The sequence below is a fragment of the Desmodus rotundus genome, chromosome 8, assembly GCF_022682495.2.
Source record: "Desmodus rotundus isolate HL8 chromosome 8, HLdesRot8A.1, whole genome shotgun sequence".
Lineage (NCBI taxonomy): Eukaryota > Metazoa > Chordata > Mammalia > Chiroptera > Phyllostomidae > Desmodus > Desmodus rotundus.
Window position 1 is genome coordinate 36,674,711 of NC_071394.1, and position 14,119 is coordinate 36,688,829.

General features: G+C 37.9%; 1 protein-coding gene across 1 annotated transcript in view; it reads right to left on the bottom strand.

Moving 5' to 3' along the window:
* Positions 1-254: 254 nt before the first annotated feature.
* PREX2 (phosphatidylinositol-3,4,5-trisphosphate dependent Rac exchange factor 2) overlaps positions 255-14,119 on the bottom strand; it is a 223,257-nt gene continuing 209,392 nt past the window's right edge. Inside the window, exons 39-40 of the mRNA XM_024572341.4 lie at positions 11,475-11,542; positions 255-5,990 (exon numbers count right to left, since the gene is read on the bottom strand). Of these exons, the coding sequence (XP_024428109.2) occupies positions 5,945-5,990; positions 11,475-11,542 (114 nt within the window). The 3' untranslated portion in view covers positions 255-5,944. The remainder of the gene's footprint in view (positions 5,991-11,474; positions 11,543-14,119) is intronic.

The window sequence follows — 14,119 nt, forward strand, 5'->3', positions numbered from 1 at the left end:
CTCTTATCTCCCATGAAGCTTTCCTATGCTGTGGCCAATACTAATATTCATTTCCTGACCCCTTCCTAGCAGTTACTGACTCTACAACTCGCCTTGGCTTGTATGTGTAGATTTGTTTCATATGTGCTTCAATTTTCTTTTATAAAGCCAGTAAATTTTGAAGGGTGAAAAATCTGTTTTTCATGAAGTTTTGTCTCCTACACAGGTGAGAACAGAGTAGGAATTGGTTAAACGGAAAGAAGCTGACATGGTCATACTACTTTATACTTTATTGTTATTGGCATTTATGATACAATGTTACTATTCTAATCTTTTATGCAAATAAAAATAAATGACATGAAATACATAATACACTTTGATCAATTTAACCATACACAAAATGCTGAGTGATCGAAACTATGTTACATGTATATTTTACAAACAAAAGAACAGAGTACTTGAATAACACCTTCAGATGAAATTTGTCATTATAACTTGGATGTTATACAATGTTAAATATGGATATATTTAAAAGAATTACTATTTATAGGCCCAATTTTAATATTTAAAATAATGAATACTGTGTAAATGAATACTTATAAAAATACTTTAAGCAAAAGCTATGTTCTACTCATTTACTTAGCAGTTACAAAAATATATATTCCTCTGAGACTCTAATAAATTTGCTTGAAGCATTAGGTATTCAAATTTAAATGTATGTTTTCTAAAGCATTTAATCAACTTAATGTTCTTGACTTAATACAGTATGTATACCTCAATGGTATTAGAATAGATTTGCATTACAAATAATGTTATTTCAAGTAACAAACATAGGCCATCATTAACACAGAAGAGATACTGAGAAGGTGTCAAACCAAATGCATCCAACACAAAAGTAAAGCCCAGGTGCTCTGGGCTTTATTCTACACAGTGATCTCAAACACATTTGTTGAATGAATACACAAGTGAATGGCATTTATTCAGTCATTTACACCCAAAATTAACTATACAAAGCTTTCTATTTCTAGTAGAAATATCATTTAAAAACTCAACACTTTTATTTAATCAGCTACTTCTGGGTAGCAAAGTTAGGTAAATGGATTCCAGATTGAGTAGCAAACTAATGTCGGTGATCGAGAAGATGCTCTACCGGGAGCGCTTCCTTTTACAGCTCTGATGTCTACAGAACAGACACACAATACATTGATCAACTCCTTCTGTCATATCTTCATGCAAAACAAGACATAAGAATCTGATTTCTATGTGTTGCTATAAAAAATGAAAAGCAGTAAATATAAATGTATATGAAATGTGTTTTATATACATTAGTAGACTCGGTAGACCTCAGGTGTCTCTTCTCAGTGAGAGAGGCCAGCTGTCCTGAGTGAAGCGGGCCACGTGTCTACGTAACAACAGACAGAGGAGGCACAGGCTGGACAATCTTCCACGCATACACACCTTGGCAATAAGAATGCTGAGATCACTGTTCAAGGTACCTTTGAAGCAGTAACATTTTTCTAAAACCAAAGTCTAACCGGCAACATTTATGGCATTGCAGCACCTAAGAAAACTGTGGCCATTGCATACAAAGGAATCAGCGTGAGCCCATGCCTGGCCCAGCCCCTTTTGTAACTTTCCCCACCTTTTCAGCTTCCTGCAGAGTCAGACATTCTGAGGCTTGTCAGTAAAACTTCAAAACCTCAGTAGAGTACAGAATATTTTCTTAATCAAGCTCAGGTCATCCTAAACCATTTCAGAAGCTCTTTGCCTTTATAGGTTAGCAGGGCACCTAAAAATTCATTCAGCAAATTGGTTAACATATTTACATGTTAATGAAGTAACTACTACTGGCTTTGAGAAAGTAATGAAACTATAATTTAGTGCACCAATTCACTTAAAAATAAGTCTTTTAAAATAAAGTTTACAAAAGTTCAGAAATAATTTACTCACATACTAAAGTTAATTTCAAAATTAGTAAATAATACTAATAAAGAAAACATAAAATATGACCTTTAGAGTAAAATGTAAAGTAAAATGACTTAAAGGTTATTCATTTAAAATTTCAATACTGTTTTTTCAAAAATACAAGTGAATAAAAATATGCCCTGGAATCTCATTAAATTGTGCTACATAGAAGAAGACCTATATGAAATAATGGAAGAATACTTTAGTATTTTAGTTACAAATACATTATTTCCAAATCCATGTAGTAACTAATTCTCAACTGAATGCTTCCACATTAATAAATATTATTTTTCTTATATAATGTATGTTCCCAAAGGGTTGAAAATAGTTTGTTTCCTTAAATTAGTTAACGTACCCCTCAGGGGTTTTTTACCCATTTATTTTCTTTGCTTTTTACAGTGAGCATCAAGATCAATTTTATTTCTTCCTAAATTTAACTATCACAAAATTTAAATGAGTAGAGTGAGAACCAATATCATCACAGTATCATATATAGTTGACCCTTGAACAATGTGGGGGTTTAGGGGTACAGACACCCCCTCAGCCCCACAGTCAGAAATCCCTATAAATCTTGACTCCCCCAAACCTAACTACTAATAGCCTACTCTTGACCAGAAGCCTTATGAGAACATAAACAGTTGATTCATGCTCACTTTGTATGTTATATGCATTATATACTATATTTTTACAGTAAGGTAAGCTAGAGAAAATAAAATGTTATTAAGAAAATCATAAAAAAAGAGAAAATACATTTACAGTCCTGTATGCATTTACTGAAAAAAATCTGCATGTCAGTGGGCCTGCGCAGTTCCAACGTGTGTTGTTCAGGGTCAACTACGTACGGTGTCGTGGGATTTAAACTAGTTGGGTATTGAACGTTGTTGCGGCAACAGAATCTCAGTGGCCACTGAAACACGTGTGACTTAAAGAGACTGAAAATAGTATGAGACTTCTCAGACTGGGATACTGGCTCCTAAAATAAAGCTTACACTCTAAAGTAAACATTACATAGACAACATGGAGAAAAACAGTACGAAAACTAACTTTCTCTTTCCTTTTTTCTCCCTTTTTAAATAATAATGGGAATATATGTAAAATTCTAGTCTCTTAAAATTGCTCATATGCCTAATATTAAGTTTTGTAAGTGTGATGTTCGAAATCTTTGTAAGATGTAATACCGTGTTTAGGATGTACTGACTAGGAGTTACTCGTTAACTCATAACTTTGAAGCAAGTCCCAAGTTAAGAACCAGATTTTCTATGTGTGAGCTTCCCTTTTGGTGGAGAGAGCTAGGATGTCCAAACCCAGAACGTGGAAGAGCGGCGGGCAGGCTTCAGCGATGTTTAAATGTGCACTGTTGCAAAGGCGCACGTGAGCATTCGGTAAACCTCCTCTAAAGTCTCACGGCCAGTGAAATGTCCAGTGTCACACAGAGGTACGTCACGGTATTGAAAACTGCTTTATTCATTCACTAATCAGACATTTATTGCTGTTACCACTGCTTTGGAATTTTATGTGATGTACTATTCCAGACTTTCAAAACATACCTAAAACGGTTATCTTCAATTTGAGGAATATATTTTTTTCAGATTGCAACAGCATTGAGTTACCTCAAAATGTGTATTCAGAATGGTAAAATGTCCTGGCAATCTTAAAATTTTCATATATTGAAGGTATTTTATGTGTTTTCATTCACTTTTTTTTCTCAATATAAGATGTATAGTTTAATGACAACACACTTCACATAACTCCTATTTTAGTAATAAGTAATTGGTAGCATTACAACAGTTCTGATGGTAGTAAGAAGCAGACTTCCTGGGTTCAAATCTTGCTTCTACCACTTGTCAGTCTCCTAGTCTAGGGCCAGTCACTGGGCTGTTGTCTGCTCCAGTTCCTCAGCTGCATAGAGGGGCCTGAGGAGAGCACGGCCTCGGGTCGTCATTATGGGGATGAGTAAAGCAACAAAGTGCAGGCAAAGCACTTGGACATTTTGCTTGGCACATGGTGTTAAAACTTAACTGTTTTCTACAATGTTTATTATAACAAAAACTGACAGTGACTGATGATAATATAAGCCATTACTAACTTTGGAGCATTTAATAAATGCCAAACACTTATTAAAGTAGATGCTATGCTTACACTATGTTAACTCTTAAAATAATAGTAAAAACACTATATTACAAAGAGTGTAGGTCTTTAAAAACATCCTAATGTATACATAACACCACAGCAGACAATTTTCCCCCTGAAACATAGCAAAGTGTCACCAAAGTGTTCAAATGACCCCATCACCCCTCTGAGAGATGACTACTTCCAGGATCGTGGTTAGAAAACACTAATGACAATATGAAAAGGGCCTGCTTGTTAATCACTTCTGCTCACTCATCAACCCTACATAGAACATAATCAAATTTTCAGCATGGGAAAATCACAATTTACTGACATCATGGAACTTTAGGGTTACTTGCTGGTAGTATTGAGAATGTTAAATCCCTAAAAGTAAAGGATATACTTAATATAGACATTTAAGTTAAAGTCATCTGATATATACATTCAAAGTAGTCGACATTTTCTTTGAAAACTCTGATGTTAGTTTCTTCATTTTTCATTATACATATGAACTTATTGCAAAAGTCTTAAGATCTTTTGTGCCAAATAACAATGATTATTACCTTGACCAGTATATAAATATCTCATACATATGTAAACCCAGTATTTTTGTTTTTCAGTACACAACTGCTAGTGATGAAGGTTTTTAATGATAGCTTGAAAACCATAAACAAGTTTTATAAATTAAAATTTAATAATGGTTTGCATATACTTTAGCTATGAAAAGCATTTCACACCCTAAATTAGTCTAAGTTCATAAAATTATAACAGTCACAATAAGGACATTTTAATATTTTGAAAAGTATGGATGTGAACTCAGTATTACTGTATTCACTATGCTAAGAAGAATGTTATTTTATCAATGTAGAAATGATAAACACTATGCATAGAATGTTCCTTGTGCTTCCATAGATTACCAAGGTCTCTAATAGTCCTTTTAAAATGCAACAAATAAAGCCTTATTTTCATACCTTACACATATATCACCATAGAAAAATTCTGGGCATGGTATATTCTCTTAAGAGTCTGACATCATATAGGAAAGCCTTAATAAAATTAAGAGTTTTAGAAAGTATCTTTCCAAGTTAAAGGTTGAGTTTTTAAATGGACTCATTTTTCCCCCTCTTTTACCCTCATCTTCCTTCCCACCTCCCTCATCCCTGCCTCTTCCCACCCCCAGCCACACCTGACACAGCACCTGCCCACGTGGCCCAAGAAAGCCACACCCACTTCAAAGACCCTCGGACAGCAGGGCCCCTGGGACTGTCCAGGAGCACAAAGAACCTGGACGCAGAAGGAAGAGGGTCTTGCTGGAGGCCTCAATCGCTCTCTTCTCCCCTACTGACAAACACACTCTTCCAGACAGGAAAGCAAGCTCTCCTTTCACACAGCAACTACCTTCTCTGATACAGAGGAACTGAGAACCGAGGACACCAGCTGTTTTCTGTGACATTCTGTATGACTGAGACACGTTCCTTCAGTGGCAGACTTCCTTAGGTGGAAAGACCCATTATTCCGGGTCCTGCTGGGAGAAGGTGAAACCAAATGCAATAATAAAATTTCAATAAATGGTAGAAGAGGCATGATAGTACATTTTTTCTCTGCTATTTTTTCCATAATTTCCAGGGATAGATTTTACCCTAAAAAATGAGTAGTTTGTGTCAATACATAGAGAGACCAGTTTGTGAAATGGAGTTCTGTGAATGAAGGTCTATCCATTTTCAGCAGAAGTATCTAAGTACAAGCTGATCATTAGTTATTTACACCATGGTGAAAGATTTTGAGAAAAAATTCTTTTTTTTTTAATAGCGTGGAGAACGTGTGGCCTGCCAGTCCTTTGTCTAGTCCCGTGTTCAGAAGCTTCTGCTCGCGTGGTTCCTCGAGGTTCTCTTCATTCTTCTCCAACTGGGGGAGGCGGCTCGCACAGCTTGTACAGCCTAGAAAGGGGCACGAGACAGTGTGACAGTGGCCTGACATACTGACAGTACATGAAATGTTTTTATTAGTATAACAAATCATTAGTATAATAAATACATTGACAATAATTTATCGGTTTGGGAGGCATGACCATATTGCCTATTTTACTAAAAATCGCACGTGAATTAGCAAACTCTGGAATTTCAGTTCTGTTACTCAGAAGACACCGAAGTCTCCGCACACAAGTATGACGACTGATTGAGCAATGCTGCTTTTGTTACACCGGCTGCTTTTGTTACACCGGCAGCTTCTGCTCCGGTGCCTGCTGTTCCTCTTGCTGGTGGCAAAACTGATTCTCTAAATTCCACGAGATGACACTGTTGTAATTACCATCATGTCTATCATCATTCTGTACCTAGATAACACCTGTCTCATAGGGGATCTGCTGCTTTTTCTAACCAGTTGTAGAAATTTGCTTCATTATGTACCATCTGGTGGTATAGGCAGCCGGTTGTGGAATGGCTGCATGGCCGAGTTCTGAGTCCTGAACATGAAAGGCACAATTAATTGGTTTTCCTAAGACATATATGCCCAGCTTTTCCCATCCTCCTCTCACCTGCCCACAGAGTCAGGTGGAGATGCAAGCAGGTCTGGGAATCCATCTGACTTGGTGGAGACTTTGGGAGATGGGAAGATGTGCGTCCTAGGTCAAGTTGCTTGAGACCATACAGCCTCGAGGCAAAGTTCAGGGAACTGGCCTAGGATTATACAAGTTGTGCTCCATACCTCCGCCCTGGCCCCTGCCAATGGTGGAATCCTAACTCCAAAACGAAAGGGAACAGAGCTGCAATAGTGACCATGTAGGTAGGGCACACCCATTATTTAAGGCTTAGTCTGAGACATCAGCTGGCTTAAGGTGCCTGGATGTTGGACTCCACCTGTGGTCCTCAGCTGTGCCCTTAGCCATGCTGGTTCTCCTTCAGAGTCTGGTCTGAGAATCTAAAAAATAAGGTGCAGCCTGCCGCTTTGCTTCTTTTTAAAAGCACTCTAAACCCAGGGGTACCTCAGTTGTTGACAAACTTAGCAAATTAAAAATTTCTTCTCCCTTCAACCTTAATCCTATGCTAATTCTAAATCAAAAAGAGAGAATGAGAAAGATTTAATATTGAATTAGAAACCTAGTTCACAAAAATGAACTTTCTTAGTCTGGAAACACAGGGAAGAAGTGAATGCCTTGGAGGTTTGTAAAACGTATTTCAAGTCTGGAAGGTGTTTAATGCTCCACATGTCAACTCCAAAGAAGAAAACAAATATTGAAATAAGGATATCTCACATCAGAAAGGCTACTTCATCCTTCCCAGAGAAAAGAATACATTAAAATGAGCTGGAAGACTTCAAAGCTGCCTTTCTTTTTCCAGCTAAAGGTTATGGTGTTGCTTCAAACTGCATTCCCGGGGCTGCATAGCAGAATGATTAGAGAGGTCTTTTCCCCTTGAATGCCTATCCTCTCATTTCCCAACATGCTTGCTGCCTGGTGAGGGGGAAGGTGCACTGGCTGTACTCTGGCAGAGCAGACGTAGTCAGTGGGGCGAAGGACGTCCTACCTGGTGAGATCTGGGCTGAGCCATCACGGTCCTTTACTTTGAACTGCATGTTCCCACAGAATGTAACTAATGCCACTGGGCAGGCAAGTCTTTGAAATGTCTGCCCTGCACACTGGTGAAAAGGCTTCTGCCTATGATCAGCTAATGAAATAACAGCTGTGGGTGCAGCGGAGCTGGGCAGATTCAGCTTCTGCGAGGCTTCTTGGAAGCAACTCACGGTAATTTGAATTCAGACACATTTGTAATGGAAATTGTGGAGCTTTGGGGATTTAGAACAAGCAGATGAAATCTGGAAGTAAAATGTAATAATAAGAGTTGGACTTTTACTCTGCACGGAGGCATTTGGTTTTGGGCAGCTGAATTGTTGGGTAATGGAGGTCTTTGTTTGCCTCCAATTTGGGGGGCTTTCTATTCATTCCACTCATACCCAGCAGTGACCCTGCACAAAAAAAAGGTTTGGTCCTGGCTCCACTTTCTTCTTTTCCTGTTGCAGCTGGTATTTCCAGCCCAAATCTAAATCTGCAGAGTAGAACTTTCAAACTGCAGTCTATAGATCATGCTCTTCATCTTTGTACATGGCAAAGTACAAGTTGTGTTAAAGGGAACCACACAGCAAATGTCTCTTCCAAGGCTAACGTCCAATAATACTCTGCCGCAGGGCAATTTCTCCATTATACAAACGTTAAAATGTCTCGGAGGATGAATAACCCGACTCAATAAGGTCACAGAGCAGGAGCTGGGGCTCAAACCATTTTGTCACTTTTAACCACTATAGTATGCTGCCTCTCCATTATACAAATAAAAAAATAAAGCTTTCATTACACGATAGTTTACAGATTTTGTAATGCAATAGAAAATGAGACTAGCATGCCATTCCATCTGAAATGTAGTATTTAGTTCTTGGTGAAGATATGCTTATTGCTCTGAAGAGCCAATGCATGAAAGGAGGGGAAGACCCTCATTTGTCCGGCTCACAAAGGCATCTCCACGTGGATGTCCCATTGATCCTTAGTCTCAATAGTACCACACTGAGTTTATCACCTACAAACACACACATTCCCTATATGTGCTCTTTTTTCTGTTTCTTCTATCTCAGGGACTAGAACCATTAACCCCTTGTGACCCAAGCCAAAGATTTGGTGGCCATTCTAGAATCTTCTTTTAGCCCATCCTTCTTCACCTAATTAGTGTTCAAAGACTATTAATTCTGTTTATTAAACGTCCTTCTAATCTTTCCTCCCATCTCCATCCTCAATACTACAATAATCTCCTTTCAAGCTCCTGCCTTCATTTCCATCTTAGCATTCTTCTGATGCATCCTCTGAATGAATTTATCCCAGAGAGAAATTTTAACATTTAAATTTTCCAGGTAGAAAGAGTGTTTCCTAATACCTCCCTATAGTCTTCAAGTTAAAATCAAAACCCCTCAATATCTCATACAAGTCTCCTCGTGAACCAGCCCCTGCCTATGTTTCTAGCCTCACTTCACCTCATTCTTTAAGTACATTCAACCATCAGTCACAGAGGTCTCAGTGTAGCTCTCACAGTGTGATGCGTTATGTAGGCCTTGGTGTCAATGCATTAGCTGCATAGGACATCTATTACCATGCTGACTGGGCCAGGGCTACTCTGCAACATCCCCTCTCCCTCCCTAGGCTGAGGCATGTCCCCTTCTCTGTATTCGCATGGCAATCTGTGCCGATTTCTGCCACAGTTCTTAACTGTATACTATTTCCATTTTATTCAATTGCCACTCTGTTGTTCACATCAGTGTCTAATGGAAAAGACTGTATCTCTAGTTTTTAACCAAGTGTCTGACCCCTACGAATGCATAGCTGAAATTCAATATATGTTTGCTGAGTTAATTTTTAAAAATGAAAGAAAGTGGATGGTTTTAGGAAAACCATGAAGAGACTGGTTGGAGATTAGAGTCCAATATTATTATCTCAGGCAGAGGTAGCAAACTTCATCTCCATGAAGATACCTGCAGAAACATGACCCCGGATTTGCCTATGGGTGGCCCGGCCTTAAAAGCCAAATGTGTTTTTCAGTTTGATGTCTTCGGGAAAGGAATCCTCTCCCAGCTGGAAGGGAATCCCAGCCCCTCTGTGGACCTTAGCACTCTCTTACCTTCTACCTTTTCTTACAGTTAAGTTTTATTCATTCCATCTCTTTAACTGAAAGTTCCTTGAGTAATTAAACTATTGCTATCTCATGTTTAGCTTCTCCACAGAGGATAGCAGAGTGCTTTGCATTTCTTAGGTCCTCAATACATATTTGTAGAGTGAATGAAAGAATAAATACAATAAAATTTAAAGGTTACTCTAGCTCTCTCTCTCTGAAGGCTATTATTCCCTTGTAAAAAAAAAAGTTCACTTTATAACTAGCACATTTTATTGAGTTTTATTTCAAGTGTTTTAAAACATAACCCAATAAACAAGAGTGAGTTCATCACTTTATTTTCTTGTATTCAGCCTTCTATTGGTTTATTGATTAGGATGCTAAAGTTTTATCCTACCCCACTGTTTAGTATTGTTTATAAGCTCTAGCTAAGAAGACCTTGCTGAGGTATTATCTTGTTTTCTTATTGTAAATTTAACAGTGCACTTGGTCTGTTACCCAAATATACCATAGCTGTTCCAGGTGCTAGGAAATGAATTCTTATGTGAATGGTGAGTGATTATTTAGCAAAAGAAAGTCTTAGATTCTCATCTAATGAACTGTGAAAGATAATATAAATAAGAGTTGAGGATTAAATAAGGTTAGGAGTCAGCACTAAAAATAGATGTAATTAGAACATGAGTGCTTCATCCATTTTTAAAGGAAAATATGTTTTGTTTTTTGAAAGTACTTTCAGTGCCCACACAGTTTTTCAGAATGAAAAATAACTTCATAAATTCTGCGGTTATCATTTTAACTCTGGTAACTGCTTTGTACATAGAAACAGAGTGTCTCATCTGTGGCAGTGCTTGGAGGAACCTACTTTTTGTTAAAATGCAAATGTATAAAAGCAACCAAAAGTAAAAAAACTACCTAATTTTTGCCCTACTTCAAGACAGATGGCTGCTTACCCCAAGGTCACCAGGGGTATTTCTTTCACAGTATTTCTTTGATGGCTATTGCCATGTTCATTTCTTTTAAAGGTAGATTAGAATCCTTTCTTATGATGATATGTAAACTCTGAATATTCGGTTTGCTAACAAGCAAATGTCAATTCATTCATGTATTCATTCACTCACACAGTCTTGAAATCAGATATTCGTATGCAGGCACTATGATGAGCAATGAACAAAATCGAAAACATATTCCCTGCCTCCGAAGAATTCATATCAGGTTGGGCAAAGAGACATGTGGCAATATATTGCAACACAGTAGGGTTATAATCGATCAACATACAAGATGCTAACAAAGCATGAAGAGGAAGAAAACTCAACCAAGACTTCAAGGAAGAAATAACATCAAAGTTGGGTTTTGTGGTTAAGTAGGAGTTTTTCATGCAGACTTAGATGGGAAACGCAATCATGCCAGAGGGAATAAATACTGTGTACAATCATAAAACAACAAATGAAAATGGCATTTTGGTAGTTTGGCACGGTTGGAATATAAATTTTCATAGCAACTGTGTGGAGTTTTGTTTTTGAATTCATAATGAAACCTACAAAATAAAATAATGCCAAGACTTCTGTTTGCTCCTCTCAGTTTGCTTCAGCTCAAATTCCATTTCACTCTGAGAGCACTTATGCCTTGTCACATTCAGTCGCAAAATGTTTACAAGGCCAATTTCTATGACTACCGTCAGTCCACATGGACATGGCCTCGAGCAACTGCATGCATTGTGGGACACTGCCTGGCAGAGGGCGGAAGCCCTTTGGCAAAGAGCGGAGCTGCGAAGTCACTTACCTGGGGGCGGACTGTGGGGTTCGGTCTCTGACTCCCAAATTCTTTGCTGTGTTCTGAACTCTTGCTCCCTGACAAAAGAGTAAAGAAAATCACTCTTAGTTCTCCATTGCATTAGTAATTAAAATACTATTAACATTAGAGTGTAGAATATTTATTCCAACCATGTATTTAACATCAAGGGAGACTGGAGGAGGAAGAGAGAAATCATCATCTGAGCAGTTTCAAAATGAATGCTTTGAAGAATCAAAACATGGTGATACATTGTTTAAAGGGATGGGTATGTATTCCAATAGCCATTTAAATCACTTGAAGTGAGTTTAAATAACAGCTTCCTGTTCACTGTCTCATCTATGCCTTTCCTAGAAGCAAGCGCTACGTAAGACAGTAAGCAACGAGCAGGTTGTAAATATCCACTTTCGTGGGACAGGAATAGCAGCTCTATAGCACTCGTGTGCCTGTTTTGTCCTAGCTAAATAGTTAGCTATTTTAAACTTTATAGTATTTATCAAGGAAATATTTTATATTTATTTATTTTTATTGTTGTGCAATTACAGTTGTCCTCATTTTCCTCCCATTACTCTCTCCTACCCTACCTGCCCCCACCTTCCAAATTGAATCCTTCCCTCCCCCATTGTCCTTGTCCATAGGTCCTTTATACGTGTTCCTTGATGACCGTTTCCCTTCTTTGCCCCGTTATCCCCCCTCCCTACCTCGGGTTACTATCAGTTTGTTCTTTATTTCCATGTAGTTCTAAAAGAATTTCCGGACAAGGCATATTCATGTTGGTTTCTGAAATGCATGAATTCTACTTCAAAATTTATAGCACAAAGACAATGTACTTCAGTAATGAAAAGTCTTTCCAATCTGTCAAGTTCATGAGTGAAGCTATGATCATTGTTCAGTTCCAACAGGAATCGGTTATTGCGGAGAACAAACCACCAGAGTGTGGGGGCGAGAACAGATAAAGAAGAGGGGTCTAAAGGAAGGTCTGCAACTCTCTTCTGTTACTACATTCTAACCAGTGGGAAGGGAAAGAAGGAAGAAAGAAAGGGAGGAGAAAAAGTCTCTCAAAATGGACCAAATAAAGGAAAGCAAATAGCTTAAGGGGTGGGAGGGGGTAGTAAAAAGAGATGGAAAGGAATTTAGGAATTGTAATTAAGCAGGGTTTTTTTTTAACAAAAACCCCTTTATTTTGAAGTAATTTTAGACTTAGAGCAAAGTCGTTTATAAAAGTAGGACAGAGAATTCACATACTCTTTTGTTTGTTTCTTGATTCGTGTCCTGATAGACCCGGGTTGTGCACCCTTCCAGCACTGGCCTGCTGGTGCCTAGGAGGCGGCGATTCGCTGACACAAGTGTCCACCAAGGCACTCGGCAAGCAGGGCACCTTCCCCGGGCCTTGGTTGTGGTGCCCAGTCTAATGCCCCGACACCCTGATACGGTAGCTAAGGAGCCAGAATTCTCTGAAATCCCAGTTTTGCTAAAATGGTCAAAAAAGAATTTGGGGGTAGGCTTTTACCAAAGAATACTTGAAATGTATAATTTATTGGACAAATAACTAAGTTTATAATGTAAATGGAAGTGTCTACCTTACCCTTTTATTAATCTGATCAGTTGGTTATGCTGAGGATTATTATAATCATTACAAAACACTGTAAGGAGCACAGTAACCTTCCGTCTATCTTTTATATTTCCTTCTAACTCAAGCAGTGAATTAAAACAACTCTGCAGAAAGTACATATACAGAATTTGTACATGAAAACTATACTGCAATTAGAAATAGTAATAATGAATCATGCTGAAAAACTTCTCCTTAAAAAGGAAACCAAACATTTTAGAAAATATAAATCGTTAATCCAGCAAATATTCTAATCATTCTGTCTCTGGAAACAGAGTCTCAATGGTTGAAAGGCCAAAGGAGTATCTTTCATTACCCTTATTCCTAACTCCTCAGATCCCAGGTTGGGAGGAGTTGGCTTGCAGGCTGGATCCCAGCCATCAACCACTCCCTCCACCGCACGTGAAACTGAATAATGGTCAGAGGATCAGCAGCAGGAGTGTTGCAAAGGTCTACCCCGGTTTCTCTAAAGAAAGGGCCTGGGCTCCGTAATCTTTCCCAAAGAACGTAGAAATTAGTATTTGTCTCTCAGAACCACTTAGAGATGTCTTAAAAACTTGGAGCAGACAAGCAACAGAGGAAGAGTTAGGGTTCTAAATGTATTTATTTTAAAAATATAGGAGGAAGATGGAGTGATAAATACTAAAAATGGTGCGGACTAGAAATCGACAGGGGTTTTATACAGAACTTTGTAACTTTTTAGTCTTTTTAAATTGTATTTTATAAATATATGGTAACATGCATTAATACAAATATAATATGTATATTATGTTTTAAAGAGGTTTACACCAGTTAAACAAGTCATTAAGACCTACATAATATTGTTTTAACTTTTTCTATTTTCTCTATTCCCATTTTCAAATACAAGAAGTTCATGGTTTTCAGTGTTTAAGTCCATATACTTAGAATATATACGTAGCCAACTCATAATCACTACCTTACTAGATTTTAAAAAGGCTAATACCAGCCTCTTAGTCTGCCATAAACTACAATTTTGAGATGGCATCTGCAAGTTTGATTGCAAACT